The sequence below is a fragment of the Oncorhynchus nerka genome, linkage group LG23 (genome assembly GCF_034236695.1).
Source record: "Oncorhynchus nerka isolate Pitt River linkage group LG23, Oner_Uvic_2.0, whole genome shotgun sequence".
In the NCBI taxonomy this organism is placed as follows: domain Eukaryota; kingdom Metazoa; phylum Chordata; class Actinopteri; order Salmoniformes; family Salmonidae; genus Oncorhynchus; species Oncorhynchus nerka.
This window is the reverse complement of record NC_088418.1, coordinates 51,671,074-51,692,608: the sequence shown is the minus strand read 5'-3', so window position 1 is coordinate 51,692,608 and position 21,535 is coordinate 51,671,074. Positions and strand designations below refer to the sequence as shown.

The 21,535-nt window shown below is 45.1% G+C and overlaps 1 protein-coding gene across 6 annotated transcripts in view; it reads left to right on the top strand.

Moving 5' to 3' along the window:
• LOC115107015 (scm-like with four MBT domains protein 2) overlaps positions 1 to 21,535 on the top strand; it is a 62,765-nt gene that overhangs the window by 20,049 nt on the left and 21,181 nt on the right. For 4 of the 6 annotated variants that reach the window (XM_029630337.2, XM_029630340.2, XM_029630336.2 and 1 more), the window contains exons 5-9: positions 3,165 to 3,185; positions 13,745 to 13,833; positions 17,334 to 17,577; positions 19,546 to 19,643; positions 21,248 to 21,349. In XM_029630337.2, the coding sequence (XP_029486197.2) occupies positions 3,165 to 3,185; positions 13,745 to 13,833; positions 17,334 to 17,577; positions 19,546 to 19,643; positions 21,248 to 21,349 (554 nt within the window). The remainder of the gene's footprint in view (positions 1 to 3,164; positions 3,186 to 13,744; positions 13,834 to 17,333; positions 17,578 to 19,545; positions 19,644 to 21,247; positions 21,350 to 21,535) is intronic. The other 2 variants (XM_029630341.2, XM_029630338.2) reach the window with 1 other exon arrangement.

Sequence of the window (21,535 nt, the reverse complement as noted above, 5' to 3'; positions counted from 1 at the left end):
TCCTAGTATAATACAACACCTGTGGTGGACTTTACCTGGCCTCCTAGTATAATGCAACACCTGTAGCTGTACTTTACCTGACCTAGTATAATGCAGCACTTGTCGCTGGACTTTACCTGACCTCCTAGTATAATATAACACCTGTAGTGGACTTTACCTGACCTCCTAGTATAATACAACACCTGTCGCTGGACTTTACCTGACCTCCTAGTATAATACAACACCTGTAGAGGACTCTACATGGCCTCCTAGTATAATACAACACCTGTAGTGGACTTTACCTGACCTCCTAGTATAATACAACACCTGTAGTGGACTTTACCTGACCTCCTAGTATAATACAACACCTTTAGTGGACTTTACCTGGCCTCCTAGTATATTGCAACACCTGTAGCTGTTCTTTACCTGACCTCCTAGTATAATACAACACCTGTAGTGGACTTTACCTGACCTCCTAGTATAATACAACACCTGTAGTGGACTTTACCTGACCTCCTAGTATAATAAAACACCTGTAGCTGGACTTTACCTGACCTCCTAGTATAATAAAACACCTGTAGCTGGACTTTACCTGGCCTCCTAGTATAATACAACACCTGTAGCTGGACTTTACCTGACCTCCTAGTATAATACAACACCTGTAGCTTGACTATACCTGGCCTTCTAGTATAATACAACGCCTGTAGTGGACTTTACCTGACCTTCTGGTATAATGCAACACCTGTAGTGGACTTTACCTGACCTCCTAGTATAATACAACACCTGTAGTGGACTTTACCTGGCCTCCTAGTATAATACAACACCTGTAGAGGACTCTACATGGCCTCCTAGTATAATACAACATCTGTAGCTGGACTTTACCTGGCCTCCTAGTATAATACAACACCTGTAGTGGACTTTACCTGACCTCCTAGTATAATACAACACCTGTCGCTGGACTTTACCTGACCTCCTAGTATAATACAACACCTGTAGAGGACTCTACATGGCCTCCTAGTATAATACAACACCTGTAGTGGACTTTACCTGACCTCCTAGTATAATACAACACCTGTAGCTGTACTTTACCTGACCTCCTAGTATAATACAACACCTGTAGTGGACTTTACCTGACCTCCTAGTATAATACAACACCTGTAGTGGACTTTACCTGACCTCCTAGTATAATAAAACACCTGTAGCTGGACTTTACCTGACCTCCTAGTATAATAAAACACCTGTAGCTGGACTTTACCTGACCTCCTAGTATAATATAACACCTGTAGTGGACTTTACCTGACCTCCTAGTATAATACAACACCTGTAGTGGACTTTACCTGACCTCCTAGTATAATACAACATCTGTAGCTGGACTTTACCTGACCTCCTAGTATAATGCAACACCTGTAGCTGGACTTTACCTGACCTCCTTGTATAATACAACACCTGTAGCTGGACTTTACCTGAACTCCTAGTTTAATACAACACCTGTAGTTGGACTTTACCTGACCTCCTAGTTTAATACAACACCTGTAGCTTGACTTTACCTGGCCTCCTAGTATAATGCAACACCTGTAGCTTGACTTTACCTGGCCTCCTAGTATAATACAACACCTGTAGTGGACTTTACCTGACCTTCTGGTATAATGCAACACCTGTAGCTGGACTGTACCTGACCTTACAGTATAATACAACACCTGTAGCTTTTAGATACCCCAATTAAACCTGATCACACAGACACAGTGCACCCTATCCCAAGACACACACACACAGTCTCAGCCTGTTATGACACTCTACCCTGCCCTGGGCCAGCCCATGTGAGTCAATAAGAGTGTGAGCTCATTCTGCGTTGTCAGCGAACACACAACTCTTGACTGCTCTGTTTAGTCAAACAGACAACTGACACCCAAATACATTTAGCAACTTTAATTCAAGGTGGACTCGGATGAACACGATGTTTGCTCATAAAGTGATTGTTTATTTAGCTTGTTTAGTTTGTTCAACACACGCAAACACACACACAGACACTCAATAGAACCTCATGTGATATTAGCCACGGTAAACACTGAAAGTCACCCTTTCTCCACCTCTAGTGCTCTAGCTAACCTGACGTTCTCCCTTCCACCCCCTGATCCTTCTGTTTCACCCATTTCCAAAGCTTGTCAAAAAGAAATCCTGCATATTATTTATCATCCGATCCTCCTTTTATAGGCCGTTCACACCGGATCATCTCATCCACATGACTCACCCTCCATAACAGAGTTTTGATTTATTTATGCTGAATTTGCTTCTACCTGACCTTTTTTCACACCGCAATCTTTACCCGGTGGCAAATCTCACTGTGGGGTAAAAATAGGACAGTATAAAAATATATATAATAGACCTATAGAAACTGCAGCAGTGGGAGATATAATGTGATTTTTCTGTAGCTTTAATTGACCTTTTAACACACACACTGGAGCGTGAGTGGCCACAAGAGACACATAGGGGGTCTCCGTGTTGGCAGAGAGCTGATGGGTTGAGGGGACTGAATGGCAATGAAATAACCATGCGTGTTTAGTGTGCTAGATGACACCCAAGGGACTGGGTAGTTGACACACACCATGGGACGCACACACTCTCGTTTCGATTTGACTCAAAGAGATTTTACGTTTATGGGTTATATAATAACACTTGTCTATAATAAGGGTTTGCATGAGAGGTGGACAGACTATTGGTGTGAGTGTGTGTGTTTACTAGCTACTGTATGCGGCTCAGTGAATAGGGCTGGTAGACCTCATGTATTTGCAGAACAGGAACAGGGGGGAGTGGAAGGCAACCTTTTCTCTTCATGGGGCGGCAGGGTAGCCTAGTGGTTAGAGTGTTGGACTACTAAACGAAAGGTTGCATGTTCAAATCCCAGAGCTGACAAGGTACAAATCCGTTCTTCTGCACCTGAACATGCAGTTAACCCACTGTTCCTAGGCCGTCATTGAAAATAAGAATTTGTTCTTAACTGACTTGCCTAGTTAAATAAAGGTAAAATAAATCAAATCAAATATTTTCTGCTTGATATGATAATTGATCAAATAACAGTGATTCTCCCCTTCATTGTTTTTTGTCATCAAGCCTCTTGCATCACGCCAAGCAACGTGTGTGTGTGTGTTTCTATTTTACAGTTGCCTTTATTTCTTTTTGTTTCTCAGATAACGTTTACCTAAGAAAAGGTAAGCAGCCCTATCAGTCTTCCTGACGATCTCGCCTGCCTGCCTGCTAGTTCTTCTCAGCAAGGAAAAGTCTAAATGGGATCCTTGGGGCATCCAACTCTGACGTCACCCCATTGAAGTTGACGTTTAAAACAGTTGTTGGGGTTAGCTAGGGTTTTGGTTATGGTTAGGTTCAGGGTAGGTTAGGGGTTGGGTTTAGGGTTGGGACGTCCCAAGGATTCTGCATATCACTAACCTTCTCAGCATTGCATGTGTGCTTCCTTTTCCTCCTCCTTGTCAGCTTACAGGAAGTTGCCTCAGAGTTTGTTTGATTGTTATTCCCCCCACCCCCGTCTTTCTGCATGCCCCCCTGTATTTCCCCATTTCTCACCTCTCCCCCACCTATTATTTTGGAGGGATAGATGATAGAAGTGAGGCCAGCACACTTCTATCTGTACTAGGGGGGTTCTTGAATTACAGTGGCATTTGGGCATGGCATTTTGGTAACATCAAATATAACTTTTAGGTCCATTAGGAAATGGAGTCCGCAAATTCTCAAATCTAAGGTCGCCAATACTTTAAAAATACTTTACAGTGATTAATCATTTTACTCATGTTATTTCCTTTCACATACATTGACTAACATCAAGTGACACTGTATTTAGACACACCAAATTATTATTTTTGTAAAAAATGTATTTCACCTTTATTTATCCAGGTAGGCTAGTTGAGAACAAGTTCTCATTTACAATTGTGACCTGGCCAAGATAAAGCAAAGCAGTTTGACACATACAACAACACAGAGTTACACATGGAGTAAAACAAACATACAGTCAATAATACAGTAGAAATAAGTCTATATACGATGCGAGCAAATGAGGTGAGATAAGGGAGGTGAAGGCAAAAAAAGGCCATGGTGGCGAAGTGAATACAATATAGCAAGTAAAACACTGGAATGGTAGATTTGCAGTGGAAGAATGTGCAAAGTAGAAATAAAAATAATGGGGTGCAAAGGAGCAAAATAAATCAATAAATACAGTAGGGGAAGAGGTAGTTGTTTGGGGTCAATTATAGATGGGCTATGTACAGGTGCATTAATCTGTGAGCTGCTCTGACAGCTGGTGCTTAAAGCTAGTGAGGGAGATGAGTGTTTCCAGTTTCAGAGATTTTCGTAGTCCGTTCCAGTCATTGGCAGCAGAGAACTGGAAGGAGAGGCGGCCAAAGGAAGAATTGGTTTTGGGGGTGACCAGAGAGATATACCTGCTGGAGCGTGTGCTACAGGTGGGTGCTGTTATGGTGACCAGCGAGCTGAGATAAGGGGGGACTTTACATATCAGGGTCTTGTAGATGACCTGGAGCCAGTGGGTTTGGCGACGAGTATGAAGCGAGGGCCAGCCAACGAGAGTGTACAGGTCGCAGTGGTGGGTAGTATATGGGGCTTTGGTGACAAAACGGATGGCACTGTAATAGACTGCATCCAATTTATTGAGTAGGGTATTGGAGGCTATTTTGTAAATGACATCACCGAAGTCGAGGATCGGTCAGTTTTACGAGGGTATGTTTGGCAGCATGATTGAAGGATGCTTTCTTGCGAAATAGGAAGATTTAACTTTGGATTGGAGATGTTTGATGTGAGTCTGGAAGGAGAGTTTACAGTCTTAACCAGACACCTAGGTATTTGTAGTTGTCCACATATTCTAAGTCAGAACCGTCCAGAGTAGTGATGCTAGATGGGCAGGCAGGTGCAGGCAGCGATCGGTTGAAGAGCATGCATTTAGTTTTACTTGTATTTAAGAGCAGTTGGAGGCCACGGAAGGAGAGTTGTATGGCATATTAATGGAATCCTCAAATGTATGACATTCTAACAGGGGGTGATATGCTAATACCTAAAAAAATATATAGACCCGTCCCCGATAACAGGTTGCCACTGGAGAGAATGCTCAAGGTCCTTGTAATCAATGATTTTAAAGGTGGTAACACCAATGACATTAAACTGATGGACATACATTATACTAGTTTTAAAAAATAAGGTATTTTAATGGCCTTCTTTGTATTTGTTGATCTACACAATATATTTAATACATTTGTTCATTGTTCAAAATAATAGGCTTATCTATCTATCTCCAAACCATGTCTCTACACCTCTGCACATCACCAGTGGGACAAGTGAATTTGCTAGCCCCCAGTAGTATCTACAATGCATACAAATAGATGTGTTTCAGTATAAAGGACCTATGTACACACATTCTGTGGTTGTCAGTCTCGCTGTTGTTTATAGGCTCTGTTTTAACTGGGGAGTGGGGCAGAGTTCAGAATATAACTTTGGAACGTGTGTATGTGTGTGTGTCAGTGGTGTAAAGTACTTAAGTAAAAATACTTTAAAGTACTACTTTTTTAGTATATGTACTTTATTTATATTTTTGACAACTTTTCCATTACTACATTTCTAAAGAAAATGATGTACTTTTTTCTCAATACATTTTCCCTGACACCCAAAAGTACTTTTGAATGCTTAGCAGGACATGAAAATTGGTCTAATTCAAGAGCACATCCTTGGTCATCCCTACTGCCTCTTATCTGGCGGACTCCCTATACATGCTTCGTTTGTAAATGATGTCTGAGTGTCATCTGTAAAAGAAAAAAGAAAATGGTGCTGTCTGGTTTGCTTAATACAAGGAATTTGAAATAATTTCTACTTTTACCTAGTATATATTTTGCAATTACATTTACTTTTGAAACATAAGTATAATTAAAACCAAATACTTAGACTTTTACTCAAGTAGGATTTTACTGGATGACTTTCACTTTTACTTGAGTCATTTTCTATTAAAGCCTGTTTGTGGCCCACCTGTTAGCTTGCACCATTCTTGCTGTTCTCCATCGACCTCTCTCATCAGCGAGCTGATGCCCACAGGACTGCTGGATGTTTTTGGTTTGTCACACCAAAGTCGTGCGTGAAAAGCCCAGGAGGCCGGCTGTTTCTGAGAACCTAGAACCAGTGCTTCTGGTACAGATGATCATACCACGCTCAGTCGCTTAGGTCACTAGTTATTCCCATTCTAACGTTCAATCCAACAGTAAATGGATGCCTGTCTGCCTGCTTTATATAGCAAGCCACATCCACGTGACTCACTGTCTGTAGGAGCGAACCATTTTTGTGAATGGAGTGGCTACTGAATGTGTTTTCTTAATAAATAGCAGTTAAATAAAACGTGTATTTGTCATGTTAAATCAATTTTAAATGGTGCCAAACTCAAGCAACAGCATTTACTACCACAATTCAAGAATGACCCATTATTGTTTTTTATCCTAGCACCGGTATTCTCAAGTTCAGGATGTGCCTATCACCTTCCATTTCCACTAGTGTGTATTACCAGAATTAAACTCTCTGACAGTCTTCCACTAGACAGCAGGTGTCTCAGCCTAGGATCTTAGCTTGTCTAGACACGGCTGACACTCTGCCTGCTCGGCACATTCTACAACACATTCTCAGAATTCACCAGAATTACGTGTGTGTGTGTGTGTGTGTGTGTGCATGCGGGGCTCTACATTTATATTTTTAATTGGTAGCACTGGTGCGCCTAACTTAAAGTTAGAAGCACTACTCTTAAATTTGCACACAACACAATGTCACAGATGTCTCAAGTTGAGGGAGTGTGCATTTGGCATGCTGATTGCAATAATTTCCACCAGAGCTGTTGCCAGAGAATCTAATGTTCATTTCTCTACTATGAGCCGACTCCACCTTCATTTTGCAGAAATTGGCAGCGCGTCCAACCGGTCTCACAACCGCAGACCAGGTATAACCATGCCAGCCCAGGACCTCCCCATCCGGCTTCTTCACCTGCCGGATTGTCTAAGACCAGCCACCCAGACAGCTGATGAAACTGTGGGTTTGCGCAAACCAAAGAATTTCTGCACAAACGGTCAGAAACTGTCTCGGGAAGCTAATCTGCGTGCTCGTCCTCCACACCAGGGTCTTGACCTGACTGCAGTTTGGTGTCGTAACCTACTTCAGTCGGCAAATGCTCACCTTTGATGGCCACTGGTTTCAACTGGGCGAGCGGTTTGCTGATGTCAACGTTGTGAACACAGTGCACCATGGGGGCGGTATGGTTGTGGTATATAGTATTATGGTATATAGTATTATGGTATAGGAATGCAGAAGCTGCGGACATTTTATCGATGGCATTATGGCAATTTGAATGCACAGAGATACCGTGACGAGATCCTGAGTCTTGTTGTCGTGCCATTCATCCTCCTCCTTCACCTCATGTTTCAGCATGTGTTTGCTTTGCCCTAGCTAGTGCATTCTAAGTAAAGGTAACATTAGCGATGAGTTTCCTTCAGACTAACTGGCGTTTTGCAAAGAGCAAGATTCACAAACTATTACGACAATAGAGAAAACGACATGGGGATTCATATTTAGAAGCTATGTGGAAAGCGGCATCGTTGTTGTTTTGGAAAAATCTGTTGAGTGACATGCTGAAGGAAACAGTCACAGTGTGGAGAAACTGTCCGTGTGCTGCCTCCCTGTTGAGTGACATGCTGAGGGAAACAGTCACAGCGTGGAGAAACTGTCCGTGTGCTGCCTCACTGTTGAGTGACAGGGTGAGGGAAACAGTCACAGTGTGGAGAAACTGTCCGTGTGCTGCCTCCCTGTTGAGTGACATGCTGAAGGAAACAGTCACAGTGTGGAGAAACTGTCCGTGTGCTGCCTCACTGTTGAGTGACATGCTGAGGGAAACAGTCACAGTGTGGAGAAACTGTCCGTGTGCTGCCTCCCTGTTGAGTGACATGCTGAGGGAAACAGTCACAGCGTGGAGAAACTGTCCGTGTGCTGCCTCACTGTTGAGTGACAGGGTGAGGGAAACAGTCACAGTGTGGAGAAACTGTCCGTGTGCTGCCTCCCTGTTGAGTGACATGCTGAGGGAAACAGTCACAGTGTGGAGAAACTGTCCGTGTGCTGCCTCCCTGTTGAGTGACATGCTGAGGGAAACAGTCACAGCGTGGAGAAACTGTCCGTGTGCTGCCTCCCTGTTGAGTGACATGCTGAGGGAAACAGTCACAGTGTGGAGAAACTGTCCGTGTGCTGCCTCCCTGTTGAGTGACATGCTGAAGGAAACAGTCACAGCGTGGAGAAACTGTCCGTGTGCTGCCTCCCTGTTGAGTGACATGCTGAGGGAAACAGTCACAGTGTGGAGAAACTGTCCGTGTGCTGCCTCACTGTTGAGTGACATGCTGAAGGAAACAGTCACAGTGTGGAGAAACTGTCCGTGTGCTGCCTCACTGTTGAGTGACATGCTGAAGGAAACAGTCACAGCGTGGAGAAACTGTCCGTGTGCTGCCTCACTGTTGAGTGACATGCTGAAGGAAACAGTCACAGTGTGGAGAAACTGTCCGTGTGCTGCCTCACTGTTGAGTGACATGCTGAGGGAAACAGTCACAGTGTGGAGAAACTGTCCGTGTGCTGCTTCCCTGTTGAGTGACATGCTGAGGGAAACAGTCACAGCGTGGAGAAACTGTCCGTGTGCTGCCTCACTGTTGAGTGACATGCTGAAGGAAACAGTCAGTGTGGAGAAACTGTCCGTGTGCTGCCTCACTGTTGAGTGACATGCTGAGGGAAACAGTCACAGTGTGGAGAAACTGTCCGTGTGCTGCTTCCCTGTTGAGTGACATGCTGAGGGAAACAGTCACAGCGTGGAGAAACTGTCCGTGTGCTGCCTCCCTGTTGAGTGACATGCTGAGGGAAACAGTCACAGCGTGGAGAAACTGTCCGTGTGCTGCCTCACTGTTGAGTGACATGCTGAGGGAAACAGTCACAGTGTGGAGAAACTGTCCGTGTGCTGCTTCCCTGTTGAGTGACATGCTGAGGGAAACAGTCACAGTGTGGAGAAACTGTCCGTGTGCTGCCTCACTGTTGAGTGACATGCTGAGGGAAACAGTCACAGTGTGGAGAAACTGTCCGTGTGCTGCTTCCCTGTTGAGTGACATGCTGAGGGAAACAGTCACAGCGTGGAGAAACTGTCCGTGTGCTGCCTCACTGTTGAGTGACATGCTGAAGGAAACAGTCAGTGTGGAGAAACTGTCCGTGTGCTGCCTCACTGTTGAGTGACATGCTGAGGGAAACAGTCACAGTGTGGAGAAACTGTCCGTGTGCTGCTTCCCTGTTGAGTGACATGCTGAGGGAAACAGTCACAGCGTGGAGAAACTGTCCGTGTGCTGCCTCCCTGTTGAGTGACATGCTGAGGGAAACAGTCACAGCGTGGAGAAACTGTCCGTGTGCTGCCTCACTGTTGAGTGACATGCTGAGGGAAACAGTCACAGTGTGGAGAAACTGTCCGTGTGCTGCTTCCCTGTTGAGTGACATGCTGAGGGAAACAGTCACAGTGTGGAGAAACTGTCCGTGTGCTGCTTCCCTGTTGAGTGACATGCTGAGGGAAACAGTCACAGCGTGGAGAAACTGTCCGTGTGCTGCCTCCCTGTTGAGTGACATGCTGAGGGAAACAGTCACAGCGTGGAGAAACTGTCCGTGTGCTGCCTCACTGTTGAGTGACATGCTGAAGGAAACAGTCACAGCGTGGAGAAACTGTCCGTGTGCTGCCTCACTGTTGAGTGACATGCTGAGGGAAACAGTCACAGCGTGGAGAAACTGTCCGTGTGCTGCTTCCCTGTTGAGTGACATGCTGAGGGAAACAGTCACAGTGTGGAGAAACTGTCCGTGTGCTGCCTCCCTGTTGAGTGACATGCTGAGGGAAACAGTCACAGCGTGGAGAAACTGTCCGTGTGCTGCCTCACTGTTGAGTGACATGCTGAAGGAAACAGTCACAGCGTGGAGAAACTGTCCGTGTGCTGCCTCACTGTTGAGTGACAGGGTGGGGCTTCAGCCGGTCTTGTTTCATATCAAATCGAATTTGATTTGTCACATGCCCCGAATACAACAGGTGTAGACCTTACAGTGAAATACTTACTTACAAGCCCTTAACCAACAATGCAGTTTTAATAAAAATAAGTGTTAAGTAAAACAGATAAGTAAAAAATAAATGTAACAAATAGTTAAAGAGCAGCAGTAAAAAAATAACAATAGTGAGGCTATATACAGGGGGTACCGGTACAGAGTCAATGTGCACATTAGTCGAGCTAATTGAAGTAATATGTACATGTAGGTAGAATTAAAGTAACTATGCATAGATTATAAACAGAGTAGTGGTTCCAACAAAATATTGTTACGCTTGACATTTTTTCAAAATTCGCACAAAGTTTGTGTGTGTCAGGAGCTTTGAAGGAATCACAAGTTTAGTCATGTGATAACAGCGCTGCTCTCAGAACCCCACAGAGGTCATTTGCATAATGCATTCACCACACTCACTCCTTCCTGCCAGGACCTGCTAGAGAGGAGGCGCTGAGATGGGGCTCAGGCCTACTTCACAGCTCTCTCTCTCTGTGTGTGTGTGTGTGTGTGAACACTCTTGACCTGCCTCTGTCCTTAATAGTGCAGGAATGAATCCTTAGTTGGCAGGAAGGACTACACACGCATCACCCTGGTCAAAGACAAGCCAACTAACTAACACTAGGCAGTCAGAAAGAGCAGCCCAGGACTGATTTGATAGCCAAATGACCCATCCTCCCCATCTCCACCACCTGATTTGCAACCGCTTTGTATTTACCTGGTGTGTAGTGTAGTGTGGATGGGTGTAGTCCCATCTCCAATCTCATTTGCTTGAGTTCCTTTTCATAATGATTATGTAACTAGTGCTGTATGTATTTAGTGTGGGCCAGTCTTGTTCTCTACCTAGCCCAGGTGATATTAAGTTTAGCCATGCATGTCATTATTGCTGCCATTTACAAACCCCCCCCCACCTACACACACTTCTCACACACACTCTTAACACCTTACGTCCTGGGGAAGTAAATTCACCGCACTTACTGTAAACACATCTGAGTTCATTCATATTCCATGGCGGTCTCTTATTCACTCCTGACTTCTCATCAACATGGCTTTACATTAACTAGCTAGCGCGTCTCCCTCGTCGTAAAACGCCTACACGTGATTTAGCCTATCACAACAGAGAGGTGTCTGTCTATCCTGTTGGCTGTCATTCAGTGACTATTGAGCTACAGTTCTGACTATAAATAATGTTCACCTGTATCTCTGCTGTTGATTTTTGTCTTTCTACTTTGAGTATTTTGATCATTTTTCTAAAAGGTAGTTTGTTGTCGCCAACCCACCTGGTTAAACAATGGGGTATTTACTAGCAGTAGATTACTAGATTGTTACTGGTATATATTACATCCTGATCTAGGGTCTGTGGTTATACTATTAATTCAGTCTAACCCCCAGAAGACTTGGTAGATAGGTATTGTATCTGTGTGGTTTACTATGCCACTGTAATACTACTCACTAGATATTATTCACTGTGTGAGACTGAGAATAAATCGTCTAATTTGGTCCCATTAGCCCTGATTAGAATCTGCTGTACTGCTGTGATCACAGATGAAAACATCCCTCCCTGCCATGATACAGGCCAGACTTGTTCTTTTAGTAATCGCTTTGATTATCTTAAATACGCTTTTGAATTAGCCTTCACTGTCTGTTTACACAATGGCTTGTTGTTGGATATGCAAATCAGATATTTTTTTGGTATGTTGGATATTTGTTTGGATGTCTCCCAGTGTAGCAGAGAGGAGAGGAGAGGAGAGGAGAGGAGAGGAGAGGAGAGGAGAGGAGAGGAGAGGTTGAAGAGAACCCCCTCTCCCCTTTTCTAAGTAAATTATGCAGTTATTGTTTTGTGGAAGTCAGAATTTGCCTCCGTGTCTATCGCCTGGAGGATGGGCAAGACAAAGGAAAAAATATATAATTTACATGCAAACTAGTACTGTAACTACATTCTGGACCGGAGGGGGCCGAGGAGGTAGAAAAGAGAGGGAGAGAGAGAGAGGGGGATGGGCAGAAGTTCAGATGCCGAAGCAGCAGCCTGCATTCTGCACTGTGGCCTATTCTAAATGGCTTGATGACTAATCTAGCAGGATCTGTAAAAATAGTTGATCTATTTCTGCACACCGGAGATCAACAGGAGCAGTGTGTGTGTGTGGAAAAAACACTATTATTAACCAGGGGTGGTGCGGAGAGATGCACTGGGGCAGAAGGACATTATTTGCACCATGTATGGAAAAAGGATCGGTCATGTCCCGAGACAGTGATTTGTTTGTAGGAAAATGAATTGACTGTTTCTCTAAATCTGGCTTCAGAAGAATATGCCAATGAGAGAATATAAAATGAGGGGAAAATACCTCTGTTCTCTCCCATAGGAATGAATGATTCTATTTGTTTTCTAAATGTGGCGTGGCTTATTAACATCTAGCGGCGTAATACTCCATGATCTGGGCTACTGGCCACTAGTCGTTCTACTGTGACTCGTGTCACCTTTCCGCGATTAGTCAGATATTCTCCGAATCTTTGCGTCCAATTGGTGACTGTAAACCTAGAGCATTAGATGTCTTTGGAGAGGGGTGGATAACTCATCACTTAAAAATAGATTACTCTAGTTTTGAGTGAGAGGTGTGTGTGTGTGTGTGTGTGTGTGTGTGACTTACTAGAACCACAGAGTTTCTAAACCACAGAGCTTCTAAACATCACAAAACTTCCGGAAACAATTGCGAAACCGACCAAGCAGACCAGGCCGGTTTTTGGGGTTTGATAAGTCAATGGGAGAATTGAAAAATTGTGTGTCAAACACCTGCGTAATGACTTGGAATGTAAATTAATTTTGGCCCGCTTCCATACCAACTGTATACTTGCACTACAAGTCAAGCAGTTTTTTTTCAGTATGGCCCTTTGCGCTGTTTGAGTTTGACACCCCCGCCTTAGTTGTTCATTTTCTTGAAATCTAAAGGCACAACCTCGATTCGAGCCAATTTCTTAAGTAGTTGAACATATTACCGTGTGAAAGTGACAAACTGAAACATTGAACATTTGTGTCAATATCAACTTTATATCAAAGGAGTGTCTTTTGATTTGACGGCCCGCACATGCTCAGTTCGGTGCGAGACGACTGTTAAACCTGATGGAGTGTTTCTATGCGTGATCTTAGCTAGCCAGTGTCACCATGACATCGCCTACAAGTGTGTTCGGGGATTTCTATCGGAGAAGCAGTTTCTGCCTGTCTTTGGGAAGTCACTAGTCAGTGTGGAGTCAAAGTAAAATCAAGACCCACAATGCACCATGAATTAAACATCACTACTGTTGCACTGTGGGAAACAGAAAGTGGAGTAAACAAACATGTCCTATGCAAATGAGCAGGAACTAACCGTTTAAATGGCTCTGGAAAGGGTGATATGTGTGTGTGTGTGTGTGTGTGTTCATTCATGCCTGCCTTTTTCTACCATGCTCCCATTGTATCTCTCTAAACACCTGCGTATGTGGACTGCTCTATACTGTAGTGCTCTGTATCTAACTGATTTCCACTGTTGTTCACTGCTTAGCCTGGTGCAAATATATGTAAATGCATTGTCATGTATGGTTTCGCTTGCTCAGTACAGTATTTTTGACCGTCTATCTCTCCCTCTGTTCTGTCTCGTAGCCATCAAGGAGAAGTACAGTGACTGGACAGATTTTCTCATCCAGGACTTGACTGGCTCACGGACCGCACCAGCAAACCTACTGGAAGGGGTGAGTACTGTCTCGGTGGGTGTGTGACGGAGAACGAGACGGAGAGATTGAGGGAGAGAGATAATGAGACTGTGTATGCGTAGGTGACACCCGTGTATTAACCATCAACCCATTTAGAGCTTTAGCTAATCTGTTGAGCTCTGTATGTCAAGCTGAAGTTTCACCCCAGATAATACCAGTTCCGTGCCGTCAAAGAATTAACACCTCTTGACTTATTCCGTTTTGTGTTGCCTTACAGCCTGAATTCAAAAATGGATTACATTTATATTTGTTCTCAACCATCTACACACGATACCCCCACAATGACGAAGGGAAAATAGGATTTCAGAAATGTTAGCAAATGTATTGAAAATGAAATACAGAAATATCTCATTCACATAAGTATTCACACGAGTCAATACATGTTAGAATCACCTTTGGCAGCGATTACCACTGTGAGTGGGTAAATCTCTAAGAGCTTTGCACACCTGGATTTGACCAAATTTGCACATTATTCTTTTCAAAATTCTTCAAGCTCTGTCAAGTTGGTTGTTGATCATTGCTAGACAGCCACTTTCAAGTCTTGCCATAGATTTTCAAGCATATTTAAGACAAAACTGTAACTAGGCAACTCAGGAACATTCAATGCCGTCTTGGTAAGACACTCCGGTGTATATTTGACCTAGTGTTTTAATTTTTTGTCCTGCTGAAAGGTGAGTTTGTCTCCAGTGTCTGTGGGAAAGCAGACTGAACCAGGTTTCCCTCTAGGATTTGGCCTGTGCTTAGCTCTGTTCCATTTATTTTTATCCTAAAAGATGGTGGATTTTAAAAATCAAACCAAACTTTATTTGCCACATGCGTTGAATACAACAAGTGTAGACTTTACCGTGAAGTGCTTACTTACAAGCCCTTAACCTACAGTGCAGTTCAAGAAGAGTTAAGAAAATATTTACTAAGTAGACTAAAGTAAAAAAAGAATAATAAAAAGAAACACAATAAGAATAACAATAACGAGGCTATATACAGGGGGCACCGGTACCAAGTTAGTGTGCAGGGGTACTAGTTGAGGTAATCTGTACATGTAGGTGGGTTGAAGTGCACAGATAATAAACAGTGAGTAGCAGCAGTGTACAAAAGGGGGGGGGGGGGGTGTCAATGTAAATTGTCCGGTGGCGATTTTATGAATTGTTCAGCAGTCTTATGGCTTGGGGGTAGAAGCTGTGACTAGAGTCTCTGACAATTATGAGCTTTCCTCTGACACCACCTATTAAATAGGTCCTGGATGGCAGGAAGTTTGGCCCCGGTGATGTACTGGGCCGTTCGCACTACCCTCTGTAATGACTTACGGTCAGATCCCGAGCAGGCGGTGATGCAACCGGTCAGGATGCTCTCGATGGTGCAGCTGTTGAACCTTTTGATTATCTGGGAACCATGCCAAATCTTTTCAGTCTCCTGAAGGGGAAAAGGTTTTGTCATGCTCTCTTCACGACTGTCTTGGTATGTTTGGACCATGATAGTTTGTTGGTGAAGTGGACACCAAGGAACTTGAAACTCTCGACCTGCTCCACTACAGCCTTGTCGATGTTAATGGGGGCCTTTTCGGCCCGCCTTTTCCTGTAGTCCACGATCAGCTTATTAGTCTTGCTCACATTGAGGGAGAGGTTGTTGTCCTGGCACCACCTTGCCAGCTCTCTGATATCCTCCCTATAGGCCGTCTCGTCGTTGTCGGTGATCAGGCCTACCATTGTTGTGTCATCAGCAAACTTAATGATGGTGTTGGAGTCGTGCCTGGCCGTGCAGTCATGAGTGAACAGGGACTACATGAGGGGACTGTGGCCTCAGTGTTGAGGATCAGTGTGGCGGATGTGTCATTACCTACCCTTACCACCTGGGGGCGGCCCATCAGGATCCAGTTGCAGAGGGAGGTGTTTCGTCCCAGAGTCCTTAGCTTAGTGATGAGCTTCATGGGCACTATGGTGTTGAACACTGAGCTGGTGTCAATGAACATCATTCTCACATTGGTGTTCCCTTTGTTCAGGTGAGATAGTGGAGTGCGACTGATATTGCGTCATCTGTGGATCTCCGAATTGGACCTGTTTAAAGGTTTTGTTCACATCAGCTACCGAGAGCATTATCACACAGTCATCCAGAACAGATGGTGCTCTCGTGCATACGTCAGTGTTGCTTGCCCTGAAGTGAGCACAAAAGGCATTTAGCTCATCTGGCAGGCTAGCGTCACTGGACACGTCCGGGTTTCCCTTTGTAGTCCGTAATAGTTTTCAAGCCCTGCCACATCCAACGAGCGTCAGAGCCGGTATAGTAGGATTCAATCTTAATCCTATATTGACGCTTTGCTTCTTTGATGGTTCATCTGAGGGCATAGCGTCGATTTCTTATAAGGGTCCGGATTTGTCTTCCACTCGAGCCTTTAGCTCGATGCGGATGTTGCCTGTAATCCATGGTTTCTGGTTGGGATATGTATGTACAGTCAATGTGGGAATGACGTCATCGATGCACTTATTGATGAAGCCGATTAACATGCTCTTTGAAGAGGTAGGCTTTCAGGTGCTTTTGGATATGGGCAGGGATTCTGCTGTCCTAAATTTAGGGGGATGCTGGCTCTGGAAGAGCTTGGACTGGGTTGAGTGGGAGCTACCCTCCCGTATGGGTGGGACTGCCAAGAGACCAGAGGTGGCAGAACAGAGTGCTCTGGTTGGGGTGTAGGATTTGAGCATAGCCTGAAGGTAGGGAGGGGTAGTTCCTCTTGCTGCTCCGTAGGTAACCACCATGGTCTTGTAGTCGACGCTAGCTTCGACCTGAAGCCTGTGGAGTGTGTGAAGGAACGGGATGACATGGGAGAGCTTGGGAAGTTGCAGTTAACCAGACGGGAGATGACAAGTGCCTGGATTAGGACCTGCACAGCTCCCTGCGTGTGGTAGGGTCGTACTCTATGTTGTAGAGCATGAACCTGCAGGAGCGGGTCATTGTTTTGATGTTTGCAGAGAACGACAGGGTATTGTCCAGGGTCACGGCAAGGTTCTTTGCACTCTGGGAGGGCGACACTGTGGAGTTGTAAACCGTGATGGAGACGTCTTTCAACCGGCAGGCCTTTCCCGGTAGGAAGAGCAGCTCCGTCTTGTTGAGCTTGAGGTGTTGGGCCGACATCCAAGCTAAGATATCTGCCAGGCACGCAGAGATAGGTGTCGCCATCTGAGTGTCAGAAGAGGGGAAGGTGAAAAGTAGCTGAGTGTCATCTGCATAGCCGTGATAAGAGAGACCATGTGAGGATATTTCAGAGCCCAGTGCCTTGGTGTATAGAAAGAAGAGGGTGGGCCTAGAACTGAGCCCTGGGGGACACCATCCATTTTAAATTTAGGCTACAACATAATAAAATGTAGATGAAGTCAAGGGGTTTCTGAAGGCACTGTACACACAGATTTGAATACTTTCCATCAATTCCCTTTTTCCCTCCCTCTCCATCTCTCTCCTCTTCCTCTCCCTCTTCCCATCCTTCTCTTCAGGCTCTGAGGGGGAAGAACACAGTGGATCTGATTGTGGAGGGTTCGGTGATGGAGGTACGGGACCTCACTGACCCCTACCTCTACTGGGCTGCCCGCGTCGCCCATAACATTGGTGGGAGGCTCCGCCTACGCCATGTAGGTCTCCAAGACGACGCCCACGACACCTGGCTGTTCTACCTCGACGTGAGGCTCCGCCCACTGGGCTGGGCTCAGGAGAACCGCCTGTCACTGGAACCCCCAGCAGGTAAGGGGTCATAGCTACATGAAGGGAGGGGCTCTGGGTCACATTCAGCTGCGGTAGTGGTAGTGGTAGTTTTAGTGGTGGGGTGAAACAAAAACCTGCAACTTTCAAGGACTCTCCAACTCTATTGGATTTACGGATTATTACGGGTTAGTTATGAATCATATCCAATGAGAGACATAGATTAGGATCAAATGGTAACCTTGATGTCGTGAGGATCAATGTTACACCCACACATAATCATCTATCGTGTGTCAACGTTTTTATGACTGTTTTACACCATTCAGAGCAGCTGGGAGTTTCCCTTCTCTCTGTTCAATATCATAAACCACCTTATCAAGTCTCTCTGTCTGTCTCTGTCTGTCTCTCTCTGTCTGTCTCTATCTTTCACTGTCTGTCTCTCTTTGTCTCTCTCTGTGTCTCTCTCTGTTTCCGTGTCTCTCTCTCTCTGTCTTTGTCTGTCTCTGTCTTTGTCTGTCTCTTTGACTGTCTCTCTCCCTCTCTCTGTCTGTCTATCTGTTTCTGTCTCTGTATGTCTGCCGTCTGTCTGTGTATCTGTCTTTCTGTCTTTCTGTTTCTGTCTCTCTGTTTCTGTCTCTCTGTTTCTGTCTCTCTCTGTCTGTCTGTCTCCATGTCTCTCTCTCTGTGTCTCTCTCCTCTCTCTCTCTCTCTCTCTCCCTGTGTCTGTCTCCCTTGTCTCTCTCTGTCTCCCGTGTCTCCCGTGTCTGTCTGTCTGTCTGTCTGTCTGTCTGTCTGTCTCTCTCTGTCTCCCTGTCTGTCTGTCTGTCTGTCTGTCTGTCTGTCTGTCTCTCTCTGTCTCTCTGTGTCTGTCTGTCTGTCTGTGTCTCTCTCTGTCTCCTGTGTCTCTCTCTGTCTCCTGTGTCTCTCTGTCTCTCTCTGTCTCCCGTGTCTCTCTCTGTCTCCAGTGTCTGTCTGTCTCTCTCTCTCTGTCTCCTGTGTCTCTCTCTGTCTCCCGTGTCTGTCTGTCTCTCTCTGTCTCCCGTGTCTCTCTCTGTCTCCTTGTGTCTCTCTCTGTCTCCTTGTGTCTCTCTCTGTCTCCCCGTGTCTCTCTCTGTCTCCCCGTGTCTCTCTCTGGCTCCCTGTGTCTCTCTGTGTCTCTCCCTCTCTCTGTGTCTCTCTCTCTGTGTCTGTGTCTCTCTCTGTGTCTGTCTGTGTCTCTCTGTCCCTCTCTGTGTCCTCTCTCTCTCTCTCTCGCTCTCGCTCTGTGTCTCTTTGTCTCTCTCTGTGTCTCTTTGTCTCTCTCTGTGTCTCTTTGTCTCTCTCTGTGTCTCTGTGTCTGTCTCTGTGTCCCTGCCTCTTTCTATGTGTCTCTCTCTGAATGACTCAACATGCTGGCTTCAGTTCATATTCAAGATGTAGATCTTTCAGTTTCAACTTCTACAGAACTGATGACTAAAAACACCTTTCCACAGAACATAACACACACAATGTCACAATCATAGCAACACACTCACACTTGCAATGACACATAGAAACATGTTCCTTCAGACATACATACACTGGTCCACTGTTATAACATAGAAAATGTACAACTCCACAAAACTTTACAAATCTCCTCTCCAAATGATCGATAGAAATCCACATGATTGTCTCCAGTCTCAGATGTAGTTCCAGGTGAGCCAGTTTGTAGAGAAAGAAGGGAAGGGGAGGGTCATGTTGTTGTAAGATGTATTCATTTAAATGACATCTGATTTTTTTTTAAAACAACTTAAAAACATTTGGAAAACACTGGGAGAGTTTTGCTGAAGCCCTCTCTACTAACCCAGTCAGATGATCCCATGGGCACCATGTTTATGTCTGCATGCAGTTTGAAGGAAGTTTAAAGCTAGTTTTGTGAGACATTGCTGAATATTTCCCTTTAAATAAACAGTTGAGAGAGATTTGTAAGGTCTTTCATTTGATGCTGAGTTTCAGTCATATTCTGACTGTCGTCTCCCTCTCTCGTCTCAGAGTTGCGCGGCCTGAAGAGCGCCCTCGAGTGGCAGGAGGCCCTGGAGGCGGTGCGGAGCGAGGCCCAGCAGAACCCACTGCCCCTGGAGGTGTTTAAGGTGAGGGTCAGCCACACAGGAAGTAGCCCTGTGACACAGGAAGTGCTTCTACACGCAACCATCTTAATGTGTACTCTTGTGCAGGTTTGTCAGTTCCCGTGACCATTCTTACTGCGTGTGCTTATCAGGCCATGTGGGGCAGATGGTGTAACTGTTATACGAATCAAATACTCACTTAATCAATGTAGTCAAGTTCCGATCAGTCATTTAACAGAATCATGTCATAAGATTCCACTCCACCCACTCTTCTCTGTCCTGGATACCCAATGGTAGGACAAGCTTCCCACTAATGTCAAGACTTCGCCAATCTTCTCGAAAAAAATCAAGAACAAAAAAATGTATGATACTAAAGAGTATCATGTATAAAATCCCTTTGTAAACAAAAGCACTGACTTTGTGAATAGCTACTTTGTCGAGGGAAAATGTACTTGCTACGATTGTGATATGTGGTTGTCTCACCGAGCTATCTTCAGATGGATGTACCAAGTCACTACGGACAAGAGTGGTAATGTGGTTGTCTCAGAGCTATCTTCAGATGGATGTACCAAGTCACTACGGACAAGAGTGGTATGTGGTTGTCTCAGAGCTATCTTCAGATGGATGTACCAAGTCACTACGGACAAGAGTGGTATGTGGTTGTCTCAGAGCTATCTTCAGATGGATGTACCAAGTCACTACGGACAAGAGTGATATGTGGTTGTCTCAGAGCTATCTTCAGATGGATGTACCAAGTCACTACGGACAAGAGTGGTATGTGGTTGTCTCAGAGCTATCTTCAGATGGATGTACCAAGTCACTACGGACAAGAGTGGTATGTGGTTGTCTCAGAGCTATCTTCAGATGGATGTACCAAGTCACTACGGACAAGAGTGATATGTGGTTGTCTCAGAGCTATCTTCAGATGGATGTACCAAGTCACTACGGACAAGAGTGGTATGTGGTTGTCTCAGAGCTATCTTCAGATGGATGTACCAAGTCACTACGGACAAGAGTGATATGTGGTTGTCTCAGAGCTATCTTCAGATGGATGTACCAAGTCACTACGGACAAGAGTGGTATGTGGTTGTCTCAGAGCTATCTTCAGATGGATGTACCAAGTCACTCCAGACAAGAGTGTCTGCTAAATCACTAAAATGTCAACGTAAAATGATTACGTTACGTAGCTCCGACACCTCCGCTCCTACCTGTGTGTGGGTGCGTTTATTGTGTGTGGGTTTATGGTGTGTGTGTGTGTGTAGTGATAAGCTGCTGTCTTTCCCACGCCCCTAAGTCTGGGTGTGTACCTGTCGTACAGACGACAGTGATCTGACGGGACCTGTCTGATGGCCTCGGTGTCATTGGGTTTCAAAGGGCCACGCTAGCTAGCTCTATCTGTCCCTATAGGTCAAACACACCTGTCACAGACAATTAGTCAGACTCACATAGCTATTATTTGTTCTAACTCCGAGCATATTTGGGCGGTTGAGCAGACGAGTCAGTAATATCAAAGTAATAACATTTTAATTGTATAGCCTAGTCCCACTGCTTAGTGTTTGTTAACAAAGCCTGTTTGCAGTGACCATTAAAAAACGTGTGTGTTTTCCACGGTGACCCGGTTATTTCAGGACCATGCAGACTTGACCAAGCACTCCTTCAGGACGGGGATGAAGCTGGAGATGGTGTCGCCGTCGGAACCGTTCCACATCTGCCCTGTATCTGTCACACAGGTGGGCCTACCTGGCCATTTCAAACGTTAGCCAACTCTATCTAACCCCACCAAACAGTATCACACCCCACCAAACAGTATCACACCCCACCAAACAGTATCAAACCCCACCAAACAGTATCACACCCCACCAAACAGTATCACACCCCACCAAACAGTATCACACCCCACCAAACAGTATCACACC